General features: G+C 42.2%; 1 protein-coding gene across 1 annotated transcript in view; it reads left to right on the top strand.

Annotated features, from left to right (window-relative positions):
- The window catches only part of ABCA13 (ATP binding cassette subfamily A member 13), a 281,687-nt gene that overhangs the window by 163,636 nt on the left and 92,954 nt on the right, over nucleotides 1-25,097 (top strand). Inside the window, exons 44-47 of the mRNA XM_054018854.1 lie at nucleotides 18,994-19,243; nucleotides 20,324-20,416; nucleotides 21,369-21,450; nucleotides 23,541-23,659. Coding sequence (XP_053874829.1) covers nucleotides 18,994-19,243; nucleotides 20,324-20,416; nucleotides 21,369-21,450; nucleotides 23,541-23,659 — 544 coding nt within the window. The remainder of the gene's footprint in view (nucleotides 1-18,993; nucleotides 19,244-20,323; nucleotides 20,417-21,368; nucleotides 21,451-23,540; nucleotides 23,660-25,097) is intronic.

The raw sequence follows: 25,097 nt of genomic DNA, 5'->3' as shown, positions 1-25,097 counted from the left end.
GAGAACAGGGGCTGCTAACAGGGAGTTTCGCAAGGGAGTTCTCCAGGTGAAGGAGGAGCAATACAGCACCCTTTTGGGCTGACAAGGGGCTGCAGACGGGAGTTTGACAGAGGGAGCCTTACGATGGTTAGGAAGACCCGCAACACCTGTGCCAGCACTGCTACTGTCTCCTCCACCTGTGCCTGTAGCCAGACAGAGTGCCTAAGCATGGATGCCTCTACCCAGATCCTGGTGTGGTTTTGCAAAGACTGTAACTTGCAATTTCCACTTACTGATATCCAGGCTGGGGGGACCATCCAATGTGAGAGGTGCCTGCTGGTGGAATCTCTCAGGCAGCAGGTGGGAGAGCTACAGGAGGAGGTGGCTAGGTTGAGGAGCATCCGTATCCATGAGCAATTCCTCGACAGTGTCCATGTGGAGACAGCTGAGGTAGCTGTCCCAGTACGCAGGACTGCTGATACACCACTGGTGGAGGAGGAGATGGCTCAGGGTGGACACTGGCAGCTGGTTACTTCTGGCAGCAGGCAGTGCTCCACCCTTGCTCCGAACCCTCCTGCCGTGGTTATAGGTAACCGTTATGCTGTTCTTGACACAGGAAAGAAGGAATCACTCCCTACAGTAAAGGAGGAGAAGCCTCGTACCCCTAAGGCTGGAGAGTCTGCTGCCACCACTGCGAATAGGAAACGTAGGGTAGTGGTGGTCGGAGACTCTCTGCTGAGGGGGACGGAGGCGCCCATCTGTCGCCCTGACATTTCATCTCGGGAGGTATGCTGCCTGCCGGGGGCCCGTATCCGAGATGTTACGGAGGCATTGTCGAGGATTATCCAGCCCTCTGACTACTACCCCATGCTACTCATCCATGTGGGCACAAATGATACTGCGCGGTGTGACATTGAGCGGATCAAGAGTGACTACAGGGCTCTGGGAGTACGGGTGAAGGAGTTTGGAGCGCAGGTGGTATTCTCTTCAATTCTTCCTGTCAAAGGTAGGGGCCCAGGCAGAGACAGATGCATCATGGAGGTGAATGCCTGGCTGCGAAGATGGTGTCGCCAGGAGGGCTTTGGCTTCCTAGACCACGGGATGCTATTCGAGGAAGGACTGCTAGGCAGAGATGGCGTTCACCTTTCAAGGAGAGGAAAGACCCTATTCGGACACAGACTGGCTAACCTAGTGAGGAGGGCTTTAAACTAGGTTCGACGGGGACAGGTGAGCAAAGCCCACAGGTAAGTGGGGAACATGGAGACCGGGGAGATGGGTCGGAAACGAGAGGGAGTGTGGGCTATATTGGCAGAGAGAAAGGAGAGTCAGGACAAAACTGGGAGGAAAGATCAAACCAGTATCTTAGATGCCTATATACAAATGCGAGAAGTATGGGGAATAAGCAGGAAGAACTGGAAGTGCTAATAAATAAATACAACTATGACATTGTTGGCATCACTGAAACTTGGTGGGATAATACACATGATTGGAATGTTGGTGTGGATGGGTACAGCTTGCTCAGGAAGGATAGACAGGGGAAAAAGGGAGGAGGTGTTGCCTTATATATTAAAAATGTACACACTTGGACTCAGGTAGAGATGGACATAGGAGACGGAAGTGTTGAGAGTCTCTGGGTTAGGCTTAAAGGGGCAAAAAACAAGGGAGATGTCATGCTAGGAGTCTACTACAGGCCACCTAACCAGGTGGAAGAGGTGGATGAGGCTTTTTTCAAGCAACTAACAAAATCATCCAAAGCCCAAGATTTGGTGGTGATGGGGGACTTCAACTATCCGGATATATGTTGGGAAAATAACACAACCGGGCACAGACTATCCAACAAATTCTTGGACTGCATTGGAGACAACTTTTTATTTCAGAAGGTTGAAAAAGCTACTAGGGGGGAAGCTGTTCTAGACTTGATTTTAACGAATAGGGAGGAACTCGTTGAGAATGTGAAAGTAGAAGGCAGCCTGGGTGAAAGTGATCATGAAATCATAGAGTTTGCAATTCTAAGGAAGGGTAGAAGGGAGAACAGCAAAATAGAGACAATGGATTTCAGGAAGGCAGATTTTGGGAAGCTCAGAGAGCTGATGGGTAAGGTCCCATGGGAATCAAGACTGAGGGGAAAAACAACTGAGGAGAGTTGGCAGTTTTTCAAAGGGACGCTATTAAGGGCCCAAAAGCAAGCTATTCCGCTGGTTAGGAAAGATAGAAAATGTGGCAAAAGACCACCTTGGCTTAACCACGAGATCTTGCACGATCTAAAAAATAAAAAGGAGTCATATAAAAAATGGAAACTAGGACAGATTACAAAGGATGAATCTAGGCAAACAACACAGGAATGCAGGGGCAAGATTAGAAAGGCAAAGGCACAAAATGAGCTCAAACTAGCTACGGGAATAAAAGGAAACAAGAAGACTTTTTATCAATACATTAGAAGCAAGAGGAAGACCAAAGACAGGGTAGGCCCACTGCTTAGTGAAGAGGGAGAAACAGTAACAGGAAACTTGGAAATGGCAGAGATGCTTAATGACTTCTTTGTTTCGGTCTTCACCGAGAAGTCTGAAGGAATGCCTAACATAGTGAATGCTAATGGGAAGGGGGTAGGTTTAGCGGATAAAATAAAAAAAGAACAAGTTAAAAATCACTTAGAAAAGTTAGATGCCTGCAAGTCACCCGGGCCTGATGAAATGCATCCTAGAATACTCAAGGAGCTAATAGAGGAGGTATCTGAGCCTCTAGCTGTTATCTTTGGAAAGTCATGGGAGACAGGAGAGATTCCAGAAGACTGGAAAAGGGCAAATATAGTGCCCATCTATAAAAAGGGAAATAAAAACAACCCAGGTAACTACAGACCAGTTAGTTTAACTTCTGTGCCAGGGAAGATAATGGAGCAAGTAATTAAGGAAATCATCTGCAAACACTTGGAAGGTGGTAAGGTGATAGGGAACAGCCAGCATGGATTTGTGAAGAACAAATCATGTCAAACCAATCTGATAGCTTTCTTTGATAGGATAACGAGCCTTGTGGATAAGGGTGAAGCGGTGGATGTGGAATACCTAGACTTTAGTAAGGCATTTGATACGGTCTCGCATGATATTCTTATCGATAAAGTAGGCAAATACAAATTAGATGGGGCTACTATAAGGTGGGTGCATAACTGGCTGGATAACCGTACTCAGAGAGTTGTTATTAATGGTTCCCAATCCTGCTGGAAAGGCGTAACGAGTGGGGTTCCGCAGGGGTCTGTTTTGGGACCGGCTCTGTTCAATATCTTCATCAACGACTTAGATATTGGCATAGAAAGTCCGCTTTTTAAGTTTGCGGATGATACCAAACTGGGAGGGATTGCAACTACTTTGGAGGACAGGGTCATAATTCAAAATGATCTGGACAAATTGGAGAAATGGGCTGAGGTAAACAGGATGAAGTTTAACAAAGACAAATGCAAAGTGCTCCACTTAGGAAGGAAAAATCAATTTCACACATACAGAATGGGAAAAGACTGTCTAGGAAGGAGTACGGCAGAAAGGGATCTAGGGGTTATAGTGGACCACAAGCTAAATATGAGTCAACAGTGTGATGCTGTTGCAAAAAAAGCAAACATGATTCTGGGATGCATTAACAGGTGTGTTGTGAGCAAGACACGAGAAGTCCTTCTTCCGCTCTACTCTGCTCTGGTTAGGCCTCAGCTGGAGTATTGTGTCCAGTTCTGGGCGCCGCATTTTAAAAAAGATGTGGAGAAATTGGAAAGGGTCCAAAGAAGAGCAACAAGAATGATTAAAGGTCTTGAGAACATGACCTATGAAGGAAGGCTGAAAGAACTGGGTTTGTTTAGTTTGGAAAAGAGAAGACTGAGAGGGGACATGATAGCAGTTTTCAGGTATCTAATAGGGTGTCATAAGGAGGAGGGAGAGAACTTGTTTACCTTAGCCTCTAAGGATAGAACCAGAAACAATGGGTTTAAACTGCAGCAAGGGAGGTCTAGGTTGGACATTAGGAAAAAGTTCCTAACTGTCAGGGTGGTTAAACACTGGAACAAATTGCCTAGGGAGGTTGTGGAATCTCCGTCTCTGGAGATATTTAAGAGTAGGTTAGATAAATGTCTATCAGGGATGGTCTAGACAGTATTTGGTCCTGCCATGCGGGCAGGGGACTGGACTCGATGACCTCTCGAGGTCCCTTCCAGTCCTAGAATCTATGAATCTATAATCCGCACGTGCTATGAACTGGCCAGAACACCAGCCCTGGCACTTACGGCACACTCCACAATGGCTCAGGCCTCATCAGCGGTGTTCCTGGCCCTGGTCCCGATCCAAGAAATCTGAAGGGCAGCAACTTGGTCCTCGGTACATACCTTCACCTCTCACTATATCATCATCCAGTATGCCAAAGATGACACGGCTTTCGGTAGAGTGGTGCTACAATCAGCATTTCCTTAACTCTCCAACCCCACTGCCGGGGTAAGGCTTGGGAGTCACCTAATTGGAATCGATATGAGCAATCACGAAAGAAGAAAACAACGGTTGCTCACCTCCTGTAATTGTTGTTCTTCGAGATGTGTTACTTATATCCATTCCAAGCCCTCCCGCCTTCCCCTCTGTTGGAGTAGCCAGCAAGAAGGAACTGAGGTGGGGTCGGGTCGGCAGGATCATATATTGAGCACCATGAAGGTGCCACTCAAGGGGGCTTCGCAGTCGACCTGACGGGTGCTGCTAAGGGAAAAACTTTTCGCCGACTGTGCACGCGTCCATCTAATTGGAATGGATATGAGCAACACATCTTGAAGAACAACAGTGACAAGAAGTGAGTAGCCATTTTTTACTATGTATGTAAGGTAATCTAATTTACAAACTAAATTTAATATACCTTTGTGAAAGGGAAACACACAGGTGACATTTCTATGCTGTAGCTACTAAGGCTACGTAAAGATTTTTTTTTTAATTGCCACAAAAATAAAAAAATTGAGATTTTGTAAACATGACGTAGGTAACATTGAAAGAAATTGCTACCATAGGACACATGGCACATAGTAGAGTATGGTCTTTGTAAACCCAGACAAAGAAAAAAACCTTCATATTTTTGGTACAAGATTTCATTTGAGATAAATTTTAGTCTTCACTCTCTGTGCCTCAGTTCCCCATGTAAAATGGAGATAAAACCACCTCACAGTGGTGTTGTGAAGATAATTTCTACTACTTTAATAGAAGAAATAAAAATAATTAATGTTAGTGGGGCATTTTGAGTACTACAGCAATGAATGCAATTGAAAAATCCATTAAGAATTTTTTTTCTTTTTAAATATTCCATTACAGGGTTTGGATGGTATACATAAAGAATGGGTGGGAGGAATGTCACACACTGATTGGAGAGGATAAAAAAGAAATGTTGAATGGTTGCTAATTCACTGACTGCTTGCCATCTTCCAGCCTGTCTACAGAAAGTTATTTCTGGCATTTCCTAACTTTGCTTTATTTTGCAAGCTCAATTTACATTTTTAATAGGGAAAATATATATACGCGCACACACACACATACTTTAAAACATTAAGTATGTACTTGACATCACTGTTCAGGTAGCTGCCCCAAGAAATTCAGATGCATTAAATTATTCAGGCATTTTTAAAGTTCAAGTATTGTTATGTTTTCTTGTACAGTAGGAAAAATACTGCTAAGAATGCAGAGTGCTAATTAAAAGAACTTTTATGCCAGAAAAGGTTTATACAATGGCTAATGAAAGAGCTGTGATGTTGAGTCATTGGTGTTTTATCTCATCTAATGCATAAATATCTAATGAATAACTACCATACATAAAATACAGTTTGTTATGTTTTAGAGTTGTGCTAACAAGACTGTAGGTAGAGTTGATGGCACCTCCATTCTAAACTGCAGTTTCATTTGATTACAGATTTCTCAAAAGAATTAAAACAAAACAAAACTTCAGCTAAAATTACTCATGACCAGTCTGAGTTGATTTTTTTTCTAGTAAGCATCACGTAACTTCATTTTTTAGGTTATTCATTTTTGAATTATGAAAATGTGGTTTGGACACCAGGCTTCTTTTGTTTGTGTTTTAACCAAACCAGTGTTTCAGATTTGGGGGTTTGTGAGAAAATAGCCTTATTTTTAAATTTGAGGCTTGGCATGTATGAGGGCTAAGGCTTTTATTGCATTTGGGGAAAGGGGAAAACCACTTTATTTTATTTATAGGCCTTTCTGTAACTCTCCCCATTGTAGTATCTAAATGTCTCACAAACATTACAAAATAAACACACACACACTTGGTTTAGTGATAGTCAAATTTCAATCAGGCCACAGCCCGCCAATGGAAAACCTGAAACGCATGGAAATAAAAAGCTAAGGGAAAAATCTCTTGCATTCCTTATCTGCATGATCATATGGTTCAGCACCGCATCAGGCTTTCACTTTCACTTCCACTTCCAACACATACCAAAAAAAGCAATACAAACCCAGGTAACAGATGTTCTAGAATCAACAGACCAGCACATCTGGTCACACATTCTGTACATTTGGGAAGTTATTTTGGCTTCATGTTGTTGACGCCACCATTAAAATTTTGCACTAGAATATGAGGTAAGGGGCTGGTTTACGCTACCGCGGTAAACTGACCTAAGTCACCAGACCCGCTAAATTGACACCGCTGCATCGATCACAGCGGTGCCGATCTACCAGTAACAGGGGGTAGTTGTGTTAGTCTGTATTCACAAAAACAACAAGGAATCCGGAGGCACCTTAAAGACTAAGAGATTTATTTGGGCATAAGCTTTCGTGGGTAAAAAACCTCACTTCTTCAAAAGAGGTTTTTTACCCACGAAAGCTTATGCCCCAATAGATTTGTTAGTCTTTAAGGTGCCACCGGACTCCTTGTTGTGATCTACCAATAAGTGTAGACATGGTATAACTGACACCTCTTCCCCTGCCCCCTGCAGGTTGGATCTTCACTACTTGAGTTACAGGAGCAATTGCTAGCCAGTACTTAGTTCATGCACTAGAGGAGGACTTAACTCAACTTTTCCAGTGGGTTGCACAACTGTTTCCTAGGGCAGAACATACTGGCAATCAGGAATCCTGGTTTGATATCGCTGGCTCTGAGAAAAGAGTGCGGTTTAGTGGTTAGAGGGAGAATAAATATAGCACATTCAATCTGAAAGGCAGTGTGTCAATTAGATAGGATTTAGGTCTACCATGTTAGAGTCCTGGATTCTCTTCCTTACTGTTCATGGAGTGATCTTGTGTTTACCTCTTTGTTAACATGTTGTTATCATGCGATGTGCCACACAGTTGAGGTTTGAGCCTTCTAAATAGGGATTAAGTGGCACTTATATAGTGTATAAATGTTATGCTGGACCTCTACATAAGTAAGAATTTAATGCATGGTGAGCACTGTTCTGTCTCTGTCAACACATCAGTGTCTATTTGTCTGATCTATCTCGATATATCACACTCATCAGAGAGCCTTACAAGATAATAAAACAGTAGGTTTGGTTAATTAAAATCCAGGTAGCTATTTGCAGCTATTGGGTTAATCCAGCCAAGTGAATTATCAGAATGCCTGGGGGGGAATAGTTTTTACCAAATAACATTTTCAGATGCATGTGTTTGTTTGAATAAGTTCCTTCTTTCACTTTTCAACTTTTCATTTGCACAGCTTTTTATAAAATTTCAAAGCTAAATGGCATAACAAATTCTAGTGATGATATCGTCTAAAAAGTATCCTGAAATGAATTAATTGAGAGGCACGTACATTTCACTTGATGGTATGGTCCTGATATGCTTAGTGTGGGGGGTTTTCAGTTAAGAAGATTTAGGATTCACTTGGTACACCCATGAGTGACTATCTGGAAAGCAGCTTGTTTGTTGAAACCTCCTCAGTCTGACTTTACTCTTTCATAGAAAGTCAGAGTGAGGCTGGCTATGTTAATGGTGCTTCAGTAGCCTATACAGAAGGATTGCCAGGGGATATTTTTTTGTTATTTTTGATGTTATTCCTACAGCCTATGGAAATGTGTGTGCATCTCCCACTCACTTTGAGGGTGTGATCCCATATTTCCATCAATCACACAGAGCTTAATGTGTGTCAGCAGTGGTTATGTAGCCAGCTCCCTGATCCAGGAGCAGCTGAGACTCCAAATATTGTGTAGTCAGTAGTACCCAAGATACAATACAAGGTGCAATGAATTATCCATTTGCTAGTTAACGGTCCCCAAAAGGCAAGTTAACATTCTGGCCATTGCCATCACTGTGTGTGAGAGGAGTAGTGTGTTTTACTTTTTGAATCAGTGGTGAAATGTTTGTAACAACTGCATGTCATTTGAAACACAGCTGCATGACAACTGGAAAATTGCTTACTTACCTGCTTTTTTCCAGCAAACAGAACAAAGAATGTGCACCCTGTTTGTTTGATTGCAAATTGACAGATCGATCATGAGTTGCTCTATAAATTTCTCAGCATATTGCATGGTGTAGTGTATGGAATTGAAATAAAAACCAAAACGGGGGAGAGGCTGTGATTCTCATAGCTTTTTTCCCCCTAGTATGTATCAGGAAAGTATTTTAAATCTGCATTTAATATCTATTTTATATGGAACTGTACAATGTGTTTACCATCAGAGACAAACCTGAACATTAATCCCAAACATGGAATTTGGATTCCGAAATTGTAGTTTGGGTACGAATCTGTCATGAATGTAGTAAAATCCCAGATAGAAACATTAAAAATACATTTCTTATTGGGGGGGAGGGGAGGTGGGCACACGTGGCTGTCTGTACATCCATCCTCATTTTACATTTCTCACCACCCTCAAAAGCTCAACCTCATTCTTCCCTTCAGCTGATAAAGGTCAGATGTTTGTTCCCCCCCACAAGCTGTTGATCCAGCTTTGAGAGGGCCATGAGATGCTTGCTCCCAATCACACTTTGGCTAGGTACAATCATCCTAAACCTGGCCAGCCCAGAAACTGTAGCATTGAACTAAATGCAAGTCCTGCTGTACTTTTTGTAAATATTCCTAGAATGGGTATGTGGTGGGATATTAGCAGTTGGGCAGGCTTCAATTTTCTTTTTTGGTGGGGGAGGTCTTGTGAGATCTAGTAGCCTCAGTTAAGAGGAACCCAGATGTATTTATAGCCTACTGAGAGAGGCTGTGTAAAGTAGGCCCCATATTAGTAAGTTTGATGGTAACGAAGGCCTAAAAATAAATTCCTCCTTATGGATAGTAAGTGATGGGCCTGATGGGCTGAGTCAAGGCTGTTCCTCCAGAAGCAGAGAAGGGTCTGGCATACAAATGAAGGGGCTTCCTTTCTCCCCAGCTCTCTGAGAATAGCAGGAAGTGAACACTTAGGGTATGTCTACACCCAGCCGCTAGTTCGGCGGCTGGCAATCGAAGTTCTGGGTTCTACTTATCGCGTCTTGTCTGGACGCGATAAGTCGAACCCGGAAGTGCTCGCCGTCGACTGCGGTACTCCAGCTAGACGAGAGGAGTACCGCGGAGTCGACTGGGGAGCCTGCCTGCCGCGTGTGGACCGAGGTAAGATCGAACTAAGGTACTTCGAACTTCAGCTACGTTATTCACGTAGCTGAAGTTGCGTACCTTAGTTCGATTTGGGGGGTGAGTGTAGACCAAGCCTTAGAGAGGCTACTGACCAGAAAAAGTTGCCAGCAAGTTTTTTTTCTAATGAACCCCATCTTGTTTCGGTGCCCTATGTATGTTTCGTCTGTTGTCTTGTGGGTGCTGTGTTTTTTCTGTATGAATCGAATTCTACACATCCCCAAAATCTTCAGCCTCTTGCTTATCTGATGATGTTGGTGATGACCTTGGTTTCTCAGGTTCAATCCTTTTAGGCCATGTGCTAAAATACCTAATATATGATATCTTAAGCCCTTTGAGTGCCTTACATACATAAAGGAAATCCTCTGCCCAATGCCTGAGTTGAAAAAAAATGGGCTAGTTCAATCTGCCTTTGGAGGCAGGAAAAATCACCTCTACCAGGTCATGGAGTCACAACTGAATCACTCTGTGCCTGCTGTCCAGCTTCAGCCATACTAATTACCAAGCAGATTCCACAGAGGTTTGTGGGGGTCTTGCCCCCCACAGCTGCTTCAGCTCTTCTGTTCATGGATCTTAAGCCCCATGCAGAGTTCTTTTGCAGAAGGACATAGATATGAAGCTGACATTTTTCATCTAGAAAATTTTCCCATTGAAAAATGGGACTTCATTGAAATCAACATTTTCTGGAGTATAAATTCTAAAACAAAAATGAATTGTTTTGAATCAACTTCTCAAAATAAAATTGTTTCAGATTCTCTACTTGTGGCACATAATCATATAATCTCTTGTGGGTTGTAATACCTTGGCCTAATTTTGGTTGTTGGGTTTAGCATGTGGGTGCTGCGTGGTGGTGGTATCTTGCGATATACAAGAGGCCAGACTAGATGAGCTGGTGGTCTCTTCTGACTTCAAATTCAATGACACTTTGAGTCTAAAATATTTATAATGAAATGAAACAAAAGTTTTCATTTTGTCTTGATTTGAAATATTTTGTAAACAACATTTCCTATGTAACACCGGAAAGTTGTATTTAATTTTTATTTCCTGGGAATTTTTCCTTACAAATAAACTAGATTTTATCATCAGCTCTACCATGAAGGTAGCTTTTGCCCCCATTTCTCATAGATAGGGTAATTCAGCATATGAATGGATCCTTCTATGCATGGAATTACTCAAGGGCGGGGGACAATAAAAGAAAATGTGGAAATGGCAGAAGTGCTAAATGACTTTTTTGTTTCAGCTCTAACTAAAAAGATCAGTAACACTTGGACATCTAACATGGGAAATGCCAGTGAAAAATGAGGTAGGATCAGAGGCTAAAATAGGGAAAGAACAAGTTAAAATTTACTTAGACAAGACATGTCTTCAAGTCACCAGGGCTTGACAAAATAAATCCTATAATATTCAAGGAGTTGACTGAGGAGATATCTGAGCGGTTAGACGTTGTCTTCGAAAAGTCATGGAAGATGGGAGAGATTCCAGAGGACTGGAAAAGGGCAAATATGGTGCCCATCTATAAAAAGGGAAATAAGGACAACCCAGGGAATTAGACCAGTCCTCTTAACGTCAGTACCTGGAAAGATAATGGAGCAAATAATTATGTAAACACCTAGAAGATAATCACATAAGTAACAGTCAGCATGCATTTGTCAAGAACAAATCATGTCAAACCAACTTGGTAGCTTTCTTTGAGAGGATAGCAAGCCTTGTGGATGGGGGGAAGCGGTACACGTGGTATATCTTGACTTTATAGTAAGGCTTTTGATACTGTCTCACATGAACTTCTCATAAGCAAACTAGGGAAATAACCAACCTAGATGGAACTGTTATAAGGTGAGTGCATAGCTGGTTGGAAATCCATTCCCAGAGAGTAATCATCAGTGGTTCACAGTTAAGCTAGAAGGGCATATTGAATGGGGTCCCGCAGGGATCAGTTTTGGGTCCGGTTCTGTTCAACATCTTCATCAATGATTTAGATAATGGCATAGAGCAATGGTTCTCAAACTGTGGGTTGGGACCCCAAAGTGGGTCACGACCCCATTTTAATGGGGTCGCCGGGGCCTAGACTTGCTGGAGCCTGGGGCTGAAGCCCAAGCCCCACTGCCTGGGGCTGGAGCCGAAACCCGAGGTTACTGGCCCCCTGCTTGGGGCAAAAGCCCTTTGGCTTTGGCCCCCCTACCTGGGGCAGTGGAGCTTGGGTGGGCTCAGGGCTTTGGTCCTCCCTCCTGGGGTCGTGTAATAATTTTGTCTCAGAAAGGGGTTGTGGAGGAATGAAGTTTGAGAATCACTGGCATAGAGAGTGCACTTGTAAAGTTTGCAGATGATGTTAAGCTGGGAGGGGTTACAAGTTCTTTGGAGGAGAGGATTAAAATTCAAAATGTTGTGGACAAACCGGAGAAATGGTCTGAAGTAAATAGGATTAAATTCAATAAGGACAAATGAAAGTATTCCACTTAGGAAAGCACAAGCAGTTGCACACCTACAAAATGGGAAATGACTGCCTAGGAAGGAGTACTGCGGAAAGGGATATGGGGGTCATAGAGGACCACAAGCTAAATGTGAGTCAACATTGTAACACTGTTACAAAAAAAAAGCAAACATAATTCTTGGTTTTATTAGCAGGAGTGTTGCAAGCAAGACATGGGAAGTAATTCTTCCGCTCTATTCAGTACTAATTAGGCCTCAACTGGAGTATTGTGCCCAGTTCTGGGTGACACATTTCAGGAAAGATGTGGAGAAATTAGAGAAAGTCCAGAGAAGCGCAACAAAAATGATTTAAGATCTAGAAAACATGACCTGTGAGGGAAGATTGATTAAAAATGGGTTTATTTAGTGTGGAGAAGAGAAAACTGAGAGGGCACATAACAGTTTTTAAGTACATAAAAGGTTGTTACAAGGAGGAAGGAGGAAAATTGTTCTCTTTAACCTCTGACAATAGGACAAGAAGCAATGGGCTTAAATTGCAGCAAGTGTGGCTTAGGTTGAAAAGTAGGAAAAAAATTCCCAACTCTCAGGGTGGCTAAGCACTGGAATAAATTGCTCGGGGAGATTGTGGAATCTCCATCATTGGATATTTTTAATAGCAGGTTAGATAAACATCTGCCAGGGATGGTCTAGATAATACTTAGTCCTGCCTTGAGTGCCAGGGATTTGACTAGATGACCTCTTGAGGTCCCTCCAGTCCTACAATTCTGTGGTTCTACGGATTCACAAGGCATGGCTTTCCTTTCATGTTCTCCATTGTTAAAGCACTTTTCATCCAAAAATCTCAAAGCACTTTATGAAAATCTTCACAACACTTTTGAGGTAAGTAAATATCTTTGTTTTACAGATGGGTAGGCTAGAAGGGCATATGATGCAGAGATGGGCTTTGGGCAAGTCACTTAACCTCACAGTTGAATCAGTTACAAATTCAAAACAGAAGCTAGGACCTCTGACTCTCGGTCACCTTCTGTAACCGTTAGACACCCTCCTTCCTACTGTTCTTCTGTATGACAAAAGACATTTAAAAACATACACATTTTCAACTAATTTTAACACAGCAGTTTTATATCCTAAATGAGAACTTCAAAACCTATGGTACTGTTCAGAATTCTGGAACCTATGAACTTTTGAATGAGTTATAAGTTCCGGTTCCTGAAGTCCAAAACTACAGGACTCAGTGAAATGAGTTGATTGCTTTCTGTCTCATTTTTCTGTAGCTTCATGAATTAAAATTCACTAGTAATCATCTCTGAAATGCAAGGGGAGAGTCTGGGTGAATTGGGAAGTACAATTTAATTGTGGACATAATTGCACTTCTTGCACATAATTGCACTCATAAGTCATATAAGACAATTTTTAACAGTTGGGTCAGATTTTTAATTTTATCAGCTAAATTATTCATGTGAAGATTTCTATATGCTGTCAGCATGAAAGTTAAATTCATAATTGGGAGGTTGGCTGGTCCTTTTCTATTTTTAAAATTACTTTACCAATTGTGAAAAAATCGATTCTCATAAGTTTGTGCTTTACTTATGCCTCCTGACATGCATACAAAAGGGATGTAAGGAACTACTTCCTTACATCAAGCAAAGCAAAAGTGACTATGAATTCCAGTTATAGGCAAATGCATTATATTATCAATGAAGAAAACAGGGCATGCTTGGGTGAATTTCAAGTGAACGTGGAAATCAAATTCAAATTGTTCTTTTTCCAAGTGATTTAATATCTTGGGATTCCAGAAAAAGGTCTTGGGCACAATTGTGGAAAGGTCAACATAGACCTTTATTTGATAGGCAGCCTGTGGTGGGGATGAGGGTCATCTTTGCTGTGTATGGGCTTGTGCCTGCTAATTCCCAGATTCCCATTAGGTGCAGTCAAAAAAAAGCAACTAAAATGGCAGGTTGCATAAGGAATGGGATGGAGAACAATACAAAGACGTTTAATGACATTTGAATAAATCAATGGTTCACCCTCATCTGGAACATTGTGCGCAGTTCTGGTCACTCATCTAAAAATGCTATTGCATTTAGAGAGGGTTCAGAGACAAGCAGTGAGAATGATTAGGGATATGGAAAAATTATTACATGCTGAGAGATTGAAAAGATTTGGATTGTTGATAGTGAAGGTAAAATATCATGCTTTGGGATTTACACCAATCTCAAAGTGTTTTGGGTCATGAGGGGTCTTCAATCTGTGGTGGATTATCCCACATCTCCCAAAGGGGGGGTCTCCTTGCACCTTCCCTTGAAGCATCTGGTGTTGACCACTGTTAGTCAGGATACCAGACTAGATGGACCTTCAGTCTGATCCAGCCTTTGCAAGTCCTATGTTTTCTGTGTTGAAATACCTGACTTAATTTGCTACTATTTTTCTCTTCTCTTTTTCCTGAGGAGCAGGTGAATTCAGTTTTATTGTCATTGTCAGACTTTCCCTCAATAAATCACCATATTTGACTTTTACCTTGAACCTGTGAATGATTCAGATCCCATTGTGTGATTTATTCCCATGTGGCCACGTTATTCATTTGTGCTTTTATCTCAGCAACATACTGTTCTGTTGAAAATTCATCAATCAAGACTTTAAAAAGTCACTAATTTTGTGTGCCTCAATTGCGAGATGCTTTAAGACAGTCTGATTTTCAGAAAGTGTGGAATACCATCCTCTGATAACCAGGGTACTTGAAGGTGTCTTAAATCAGACATCCAAAATCCCTTGTCACATTCAAAAATCTTGGTCAGTATTCCTGGTAGAGATTTAAAAGTACATAAGAGATCAGTTAAACCAACTCTCTTCTTTTTTCACTACAGTTGTGTTCTCTTAAGCAGTCTTAAAAATATGGCTCCTAAACCCAACATCAAAACATTCCAGGACTGTGAAGTGGGGTTTGGAATGCATATATGGATCTGAATTTTGTAGCTAAAGTCCTCTCTCTTTAATGGATCAAAACCCCAGATACAAACTGTGGCATGTGCAGCTATAAATGTAGGGGGGATGTTACATTATGATACTGTTTTCTGCATCCTGCACCTTTATATGTAAGAAGTGTCCCAGGTAGGTGTGCAGGGAGCTGGGTTCTGAGGTTTCCTGCCATGTGAGAAATACATTCTGCTTTCTCTTTCATGGAGATTTTACAGTGATTTATTTCAGCCTGTCTGGCTTGTTTTCCTTGTTCTGAAAAAAAAAATCACTTTTGTGAGGGGAAGAAGAAGGTGAGAAGAGTGGGATAAATGCTCCCAACCCTGATTTAATGTCCATCAAAGTCAGTAGAAAAATGTCTGTGAGCTGCAATGGGTGTTGTATCAAGCCCTTAGTGAATAATTTGGCTCAGTAGCATATTTAATGCAGAAGTTCATTGTAGTTTGTGACCCTTCAGATAGCCTACCGTGACTGACACCGCACGGGAGCCCAAGAGCAGAGTGAGAATAGAAAGCAGGGAGCCTCTTTGAATCTAAACTGGGGCAGCACCTGCTGGAGGTCTGAGGTCAGGGGAATGTGTGCTGCAAATTAAAAATTCTCAAAACAGAGAGGTGGTCTCTCTCTAGGGACCCTGGAAGCATTCTGGCTGCCTCAGAGGTCTGGAAACAGAATCATGTGGCTAATCCACTAATATGGCGCATGCTTGCATCCCCCTTCTGTTGCCATGGCTTTCAAAGCCACAGTTAAGCCTGCAATATGTGTTGCTGCCTCTGTGGGGATATCTGGGGAATTCAAGCATAAGAGCCTCTTAAATTGTGACTCTTGCTGAAATTAAAGTTATGCCAAAGTTTTCAACCTTCATTTCAGAGCATGAATGGGGAGCTACATGGGACTGATGCAAAGTAGGGAGCCAAAGGTGCAAAGATTGTGAGTTAAAGAGGCGGAATTTCTCCAAGGAAGATATTGCTCCTTTTGTTCCCCTCCAAACATGCTAATTCAAATGGTCATAACTTCCAGTGAGTAAAGTTTAACATTTCATCACTGGGCTTAATATTTACTTCCTGTCCCCTACCTGTTCTCACCAGTCCACTAGGTGTAGGTTACAAAAATACAGCCTTCGTTAAAGACACTTTTATGCTGTCTTCAGCAAACTCTACTTGAAGTATGGTTATAATATTGCAGTTTCTTATTACAAAATGTACAGAATTTTGAATGTAACAAGAAACCCATTGGCCAAGTTCTGTGCAATGGCCCATGCAGATCAATGGACTTCCACTGAGGATGAGGGCCGGCTCCAGGCACCAGCTTAACAAGCAGGTGCGTGGGGCGGCCAAGGGAGAGGGGCGGCACCTGCAGCAATTCGGGGGCGGCAGGTCCCTCACTCCCTCTAGGAGTGAAGGACCTGCTGCTGAACTGCCGCCGCCGATGGAGGCTTTTTTTTTCTTTTTTTTCCCTAATTGCTTGGGGCGGCAGAAATGCTGGAGCCGGCCCTGCTGAGGATACACAGTATGGGAATGAGCACAGAATTTGGCCTATGTTCTTCAAAAGCCAAACTTTTCAAGTGAATTTAGCTTTTGATATTGCCTCCATTTTCATCAGTCCAACTTCTCTCCCCTTATCTGTATCAAAACTAACTCTTTTCTTCTGGATTTGTATGTACTAACCTTTCCCCCTCCCTCTGCAACTGCCATCATTTTATGTTTAACTGAGATGGTTCTCTATATAAAACACTGCCCCATGCCAATATGAGGAGTCACCTTTCAAAATTAAAGAAGAAAATTCCAGTGCACCAGAAGAAACTGTGAAAGGGAAGAGACAATTGACCCGGGGGCTAATTGAGAGCACCTACGCAAACAATGGTTAAAATCTAGTGCGGAAATAACATCTGTGAAAAGCTCAATATATAGAATGCAAGATAAGAGGGACAAATCTAACTAGATATGATAGTTATTCTTAGATCTTATTGAGCCCTAGTGCAAACAAGCCATTGGGTCTTACTACACTACAAACACCTGCTGTTAAAAAGCAACCCCAGAGACCAGTGTATTTTAACCAAAAGAGAAAGTTGAAATATAAACACACACACACACCCATATGCAGAGAGAGAGAGTTTGGCTAACCTACAACTGAATGGGGGTAAGGGGCATGGTAATAGTGTTACACGTATTTGAAGGATATTAATGTCAAGAATGAAGAGGAAGTAATTAGCAAAATTCACAGGGATTTAACTGTGAATGGGGTTTCCTGTAGGGTAGTGATGGAAGATCTATCAGCTGGGATTTGGATCCATCAGTTTGGTTGGATAAAGCATTAGAAAATGTACTATAGGGAGATTCCTGTATTGACAGGGAGACGAACTGAATGCATTAATGGGACTTTTTCATGTTTAGTTCCTGTGATGATATAATATTTTCTCTTGATAGGTGGTCCAGCTCCTATTAAAGACAACTGAAAAAGTCTCATTGATTTCAGTGAGCATTAGATCAGATCCTTGATGTCCACACAGGTCAAGACTATAATAACAGGCACTTATCCAGGATGCAGGGAAGGAAGCCACTCCCTTTTCACAGCTTGGGCAAGGGCCTGACAAAAGTGTATACTCAGAACTCTCCTAGCTGTGCACAGAGCCCCAAAGGCGGCAAAGATGAGATGGGACCTTGGTCCCACCACTTTTTTCATACCTGCAGAGTGGAGGCAAGGGAGAAGAAACAATTATGTCACTTGGCTGGTCATGTGCAAATTAAGTATTGGTTGTTTTGCAATGGGCACCCATTTACAGTCTGAGCAAGATGCTAATCAACAGGTTATGCGGGCTGTGGGAAAGAACAAAAACAGCAGGGGTCATCCTGCTTAGGAGTGAGAATGAACTTTTGAAACTATGTCTGGGGTGCAGATGAACCTCCGGTTATCCTTTCATCTATAAAGATGAGCTGCCAGCGGGCTTGATCTTATAAGAAGGGAGATTTCAGCCAGCCTGGTTGAAAATGCTGAGAGAATGACATGCGATATGCTACCTTGTAGGAGATGTTATGATTTTGCTTTATGTTTCCAATATTCTTATGTTCTGTCATTTGAATCTCTGTTCTTCGATAATAAACCTATTCTTGGTGTGTGTCTGTGTAAAATATATGTTTTGTGTGAAGTAGAGTGAGGATCCTGAGTTGAATCTTGTAAGTTGGTGTGTCCTATTCCTTTGGGAGTAGCAAATCAGACAATTGTGTGTGTTCAGTGGAACAGGCGCCGAGCATTGCAGAAGGACACTCGGAGGATTTCGGGGCTGGTGTGTGCCTATTGCTAACCTGTAGAGGGAGAGCAAGGCCTGCAGAGGCCTGGAAGGTTGTGCTTGTGTTGCCAAAGGCTGGTGGATTCAGAGAGCTGATCTACAGCTGGCACAGACAAGACTCCCTCATGCTAAGGGCAGATAATAGCGAGGTGCCTCACAACCATGGGTCCCACAAGAATCATCATAGGAGAACGTTGCACTATCCCAAATATTGCTGCAGGCAGCAAAATCCTCTCTGGGTTGCTGTGGCCAGGTTTGTACATTTCTGAGGCCCCTTGTACTCTCTGTGGAGCAATGCAGCTCTGCACTGCCTCCTCCTGAGGCCAGTGGGTAAATGTTTAAATTTGAGAGAGAATATTTATTTAGTACTTTGAAAAGACAAAACGCCTTATACCGAAAATGGTAAGCAGGATTGTTTGTAGTTTTACTGTTCTAGTTCCTTTCAACTGCACCACAGCCCATAGTCAATCAAAACTCTCATGGACTTCCACCATTGAGTTCAGTAGTTATTTTTATCTGAGTCAGGAGTGCAAGATTGGGCCTGCGATATTGTTTTATAATCATTTATTGTTATGGCTGTTTTATTTTTATCCTTGATAGGGATTAAATGTTTCCCAGGGAAGGTAAAGAGAGAGGGAGAGAGAGACATTTTTTAAAGGGGTCACCATGTTCTCTGTTTGAGGATCTAGCATCAGATAAGAATCATGTGATTTCCCAGAAATGACAGTTCATGTTTGTGAAGAGGTTTGTTTGTCTCCCGGCAGGTAACTCACTCCTGGATGCCCAGAGTGTGCGTGGAACAAGGCTTGTTTTCACACAGATTGCTGCCCTTTTAATGAAGCGGTTTCACCACACCAGGCGAGACTGGAGAGGAACTTTATCAAATGTTCTGCTGCCTGTCCTCTTTGTTGCCATGGCAATGGCATTGTTTACTGTGAAGCCATTAGCTACTGATTATCCTTCACTCAAGCTGATGCCGGGCCTTTATGACAATGTAGAATCTTCCTTCTTTAGGTAAAAAAAAAAAAAACATTCATCATCATCAACTCTGGAGCAGAGTCGTCATTTTTGATTATTTAAGATTTTTTTTTCTCTAAGCAGAGTAATCAAACTCACATTTTATAGTGACTGGATTTTTTTAAAACAAAATGTCTTGAGAGCTGCTCACCCCATCAAAAAATTATGTTAGTCATTTATTTCAATTTTGTGGATAATAGTGATGGGTAAATTGCATCTATTTAAATGGCAGAAATACATCTTCTTATGTGTTGAGGCACAAAGGGGGAGAAAGGACAGAGGCTTTGGATCAGGCTGGATTGGGCAATCTCTTTCAAGATGGGTCATTAGGGTTTTTATATAATGTATGTGTGTGCATACAATCATACATGTGTGCGTGTGTTTATTGCTTTAGCTTATTTCTGCTTAGTTTACTAGGTCTGTAGGGATTACCTACAAAGCTTCCTTGGTCTACAAATGCAAGCCATCATTTATAAGATCTAGAGTCTCTGCTATTGAACTTTTAGTTGCTATACTTATGGCTGTAGAATGTACTAGCTCTGCAGGTGTTTCCTTTGTATCTGTCAATGTCTGTAGGTGCAGCCCAATTTACAGGGTCCGCTGTCCTTTTCTCTACCAAATACAGGCAGCAGACCACCACAGTGCTATATATTTCCTTGCAATATTGGATAGAGATGCTTCCTGTACCTGACATAGGTCAAAAAGTAGGATGCAGGTTCTATCATAAATCAAAAGTCCATATTGTTGAACTTATACATGTAATGTGAAAGACTTACATTTCTTTTTTATGGCCACTGGTGGAGATTCATGCCAGTAACTGGAGCATAGGCAGAGTTAAGGTCCACGTAGTAACCTTTAGTTTGAATTCCTTCACATTTAATGTTTAGGTTTTTTTTAAATGTTAGTTTTTAATCAGTGAAATAAACTGTGAGCTATGCTTTGTCTCAAAGAAATTGTGACTATATAGCAGGTTTTGAACAGAGTTATTTTATGATGCCTCAGTTTCTATCTCATGTGCCTGAATGTGGGTCTCCTTAGTTCTAATTACCTTATTTATTCCCCCTATCTTCTGAGCAGCACTGAAAGTGATGATCTAGGAAACCTTTCTTATGTGCTGTTGAGACATTTTTCAGGCCAGGATCACCCATGCACCTATTCAAGACAAGATGTGTAAGTGTGAACAATGCAACTTTTTTTTAATGTACTAAGTGACTAATGATTACTGCTATTGATACAGAGATTCCTGCACAGGGGAGAGAATCAATATGCTTTGTAAGATTTTATGTTAATGTAATAATATGTATTCATTAAACAGTTATTAGCTATTAGCTGCCTGAATAGCAATAATCTTCACTAGATGTAAAGCACTGGATTCAATCTTTCCTTGTGAAATGTAAGTTTAATAGTTGTGCCTCCAAAAGTAAAAGAATGGATAACATGGAATCCTCTGATTAAATAATTTTATGTCCTATTTTATGTAGTATATCCCCATACAGCTTATGCTTTGTTTGACCATTTTAGTATGACCTTTTTAAAAAATTGTATTGATGAATGAGCTGGCTTCTAGCTGAAATACATAATAGGCTTCTAAGTCCCATTGAAGTCTGTGGGAATCTTCCAATTAATTTCAGCAAGATTTGGATCAGGCCCGAAGTCAGTAAGAATGAAGGTTGGTGATATAGTCAGTAACTGCAAGTGATACTATTCTGAATCAATGTTCATTAAATAGAAGGCCAGATTTTCCAAGTTAGTCATGCCTGGTTGGGGTAGTATGTTTACTTGCCTCTGTGTTACGCACACAAAAACCTGGTGTACAGCTAATTGGCTGTTTGCTCTGGAAAGTATCTGATTTGCATGCACATTGCAGATGTTTGCAGTGCTAAGTTAGAAGCCACCATGTTAGAAGTGTCAGAAGTTATTACACTGATCCATGATGAATAAATTTGACATAATTTAATAGAACAACAATACAACCATTGTTTTAGCACCAGTGTTGTGGAGATGGTGAAGATGGAGGTGGTCAAGATACAGCAACTGTTTGTCATTCTTTCAACATCCACTGTTAGATAAAATATTATAGTTTATCTTTTAATGATTGTTCTTGTTGTTTTTGCTCCAGTAGAAAAAATTATTCATGCTGGCAGACTGAGCCTAGTCCACCACAGGAATTCTTGGATGCATGTGGGTGTGTGACAGATCATCGGGTATATTTTATTTCTTTCCTTAACAAAATGAAACTAATGATTGGGCTCATTATGACTGGTGATTTTCATTCTGTCTCTAGTATTGCTTTGACTTCATTTTCTAAAGTTTTCAGGGAAATAATGCATTAAAATATTAGTCTACATCTAGACAAAACACTTGTAGTCACTAGGTCAACCTTGTGAACTATTATATCTTCCAGAAATGTATTACTGTGAGGATACTGTATGTGAAACAAATTTCTTTTTTTTAAAGACATATCATAGAATATCAGGGTTGGAAGGGACCTCAGGAGGTCATCTAGTCCAACCGCCTGCTCAAAGCAGGACCAATCCCCAACTAAATCATCCCAGCCAGGGCGTTGTCAAACCTGACCTTAAAAACCTCTAAGGAAGGAGATTACACTACCTCCCTAGGTAACCCATTCCAGTGCTTTACCACCCTCCTAGTGAAAAAGTTTTTCCTAATATCCAACTTAAATCTCCCCCACTGCAACTTGAGACCATTACTCCTTGTTCTGTCATCTGATACCACTAAAAACAGTCTAGATCCATCCTGTTTGGAACCCCCTTTCAGGTAGTTGAAAGCAGCTATCAAATCCCCTCTCATTCTTCTCTTTTCTGCAGACTAAATAATCCCAGTTCCCTCAGCCTCTCCTCATAAGTCATGTGCTCCAGCCCCCTAATCATTTTTGTTGCCCTCTGCTGGAATCTTTCCAATTTTTCCACATCTTTCTTGTAGTGTGGGGCCCAAAACTGGACACAGTACTCCAGATGCGGCCTCACCAATGCCGAATAGAGGGGAATGATCATGTCCCTCGATCTGCTGGCAATGCTCCTACTTATACAGCCCAAAATGCCGTTAGCCTTCTTGGCAACAAGGGCACACTGTTGAATCATATCCAGCTTCTCGTCCACTGTAACCCCTAGGTCATTTTCTGCAGGTGTGCTCCCACTGTAGGTGTGCTTTCCCCCAAGATAGCTGTCAGACATTTCAGATATAATTTTGTATAAATCTGAATGTGGATAAGCCCAGGAAAACCAAGATCTGGGCATTTGTGGAGTTGGGGCTCAAACCTGTCTTAGCAGCATTTGATTCATGGCTATCAAACTCAACTTCACAGTGCAGAGAAGGCTGGGGACTGGTCTCATCTCCTCTTCACCCTTTGGGATAGGGAGCGGGTGTTGGAACCCAGTGAAACGCTAGCAGGAAGCCGTCCTTGTCTGCAGGATAGCACAAGGACTGCAAATGTGGCTGGCGCCTGCACATGGGAACTTTTGTTCTCCACCTTGTGCACTTGTGAACAACAACATTCTGTTGCTTTGTGAGCCAATTGCCCCATATCTATTCCCAAACCCTGATTTGGATCCTGCAATAGTCTTCTAATTGTAATAAGAATTAACAGATCACAGTCCCACTTCCACCCTCTATTACTTGAAATCTGCAAGTGGTTAGGACAGTATTTTGAGTTCATTTGCTCACATTTGAAAATGAAACCAGACTCTGAGAAAACATCTTGGAGTAGATAGTTGTTTGTGAGCTTATGTCCACTATATACGTTCCCCCTCATTCACCAGATCTTTGTATCTTCTTCTTCTTCCCATCTCTGGCCCAAGGAGAGAATTCCCATAAATCGTTAAAGAACATTTTCATGTATTTCTCATCAAACACATCACATGAATTTGAATCCCATCTTCCCCTCATACTCTGTTCAGTGAATTTTGTATGTTTATTTTCAGCTTCAGCAGATGAATGATAGTGACTGTAAAAGTCTCATTGCCTTTTCATTGCTGTAAACTTTCCCAAAATTGCATGCATAAAAAATGTTGTTTCTAAAACAAAGTTGACTGATAAGGTTACAACAGAAATAAAAGGTGGCTTTGATTTACTAGTGACAGTTACCAGGATTTCAGATGTCCTGTGAATATAAAAACCATACCTCATTTGTTGAAAAGTTGTAAAAGCCAGAAAAAGCCAGTCCAGCTGAAAAGCAAGGCAGTAAAGTTTGAGTGTGAATTCAGAATCATGGCTAATAAAATAGACGCTGAGGTTTTTAAAATAACTTTACTCATATATGTATATTGTTTTCCAGAAGTGTCAAAGCTTCAATGTGTCTGCTGCCTACCTGAAGAACAGGAAAGGGCATGTTCTGTATAACCTCTCGGGTTTCAATGTGGAAGAATACTTAATCATGCCTACAAACAAAGCAAGGTAATTTTAAAATTCTTCTAGTAGTGTCCATATGGGTGTTCCACTGTAGGGATGCTTGCATCCCTGCACTGCTGATCAATAGTGGTGTCCGTTAGGCCCACACATGTGCTGTCTGTCCTCGTGCCCCGCCATGAGGCTAGCCAATGCACACAGGCTAACCGCCCTCAGTTCCTTTTCAACGTCCCCAGTGGTTAGAGATTTAGCCATTAGCAGTCTGTTTGTGACCATTACTTTCTTTTACATTTCTATAGTTAGTCAGTCTCCCGAGACTTAGTTTTAGTTTCTTCTTTTTGTACTTTCTTCCTGAACAAACAGTCTTTATCTCCCCCACCCCTGCTTTTTCGTCAGGGACCCTTCCCCCCCCCCCAGGGTATGCCTGGTTCACTGGACTTCAACAAATGTCTATCCTGCAAAGAGGCTATCCATGTAGCAGACAAGCACACCCGGTGCATATGCTGCTTCAGAGAAGGCTGCATTCCACAGAAGTGTGGACTCTGCCGCTAGCAACTCAGACCCAGGCCTCACAAGGACAGAGAATTGAGACAGAAGATTATCTTTACGGAGGCGGTCCTCTAACCTTCCCCAGACCCACACCGAATCACCTGGCAGCAGACAGGAGTCTTCCCCACAGACCTCAACATGCAGGGTTTGTGAGTTGAAGAAATCAGCCACAGACCCCTCTCATAAGTCATCAAAAAGTAGAGCAGGAAGTTCCCAGAGTGAGCCCCGAGCCAGCTGTAAATGATCTCTGGCACGCTTTGTATCCTCGGTACTGTTGGCACCGAGATAATCCCAGCCCGGTTCCCACAGCTCACAAAGTTCTGGAGTGGCATGTGCCATTGACATGCCTAAGGACCCAATGGGGCCAGGCTTCAAGTCAATGGCGTAGGAGGACAAAGACAGGACCCAGCACTCCACTAAGAAGATGCTGCTGGTATGCACTGTACCAATGGCACTGGCATCAATGCCCCATCCAACACTGGACTGGTTGGTGCGAGCAAGATCTCCAACCCCCTCGGTACTGCCAGTGGCAGCGAGTCGGTTGGTACTGTCAGAATTCTGGTACTCTAGAGATTTCTGTATATCCGACATACCAGAGTCTCCTCTTCTCAGTACTAGGACCTCAACACTGAATCTTCTCCGCTGCCCTGCCACGCAGCCCCACTCTCCAGTGCAGACTCAGACAGAGAACCAGAGGAGGTTGTGTCTCTTTACTTCTCTCATGCTCCCTATGATGCTCATTGCCAAGAGGGTCCCCAGTCATACTCTTAGACAGCCCCACCATCACCACCTTAGTAGAGCCAACCATAGGCACCAGCACCAGTGGCCATACTGGGATCCTTGGGCTGCATATCACCCCCATGCCTCTTGAGCTTCTAGCCTCACCCGTGAACCCCTGAGACGCTTCCCTTCGGCCACAGCATCCAGAGCCTTGGAA

Source organism: Malaclemys terrapin, chromosome 2, assembly GCF_027887155.1.
Source record: "Malaclemys terrapin pileata isolate rMalTer1 chromosome 2, rMalTer1.hap1, whole genome shotgun sequence".
Classification (NCBI taxonomy): domain Eukaryota; kingdom Metazoa; phylum Chordata; order Testudines; family Emydidae; genus Malaclemys; species Malaclemys terrapin.
Note: the sequence above shows the minus strand (reverse complement) of the source record. Positions and strands in the feature narration are given on the sequence as shown.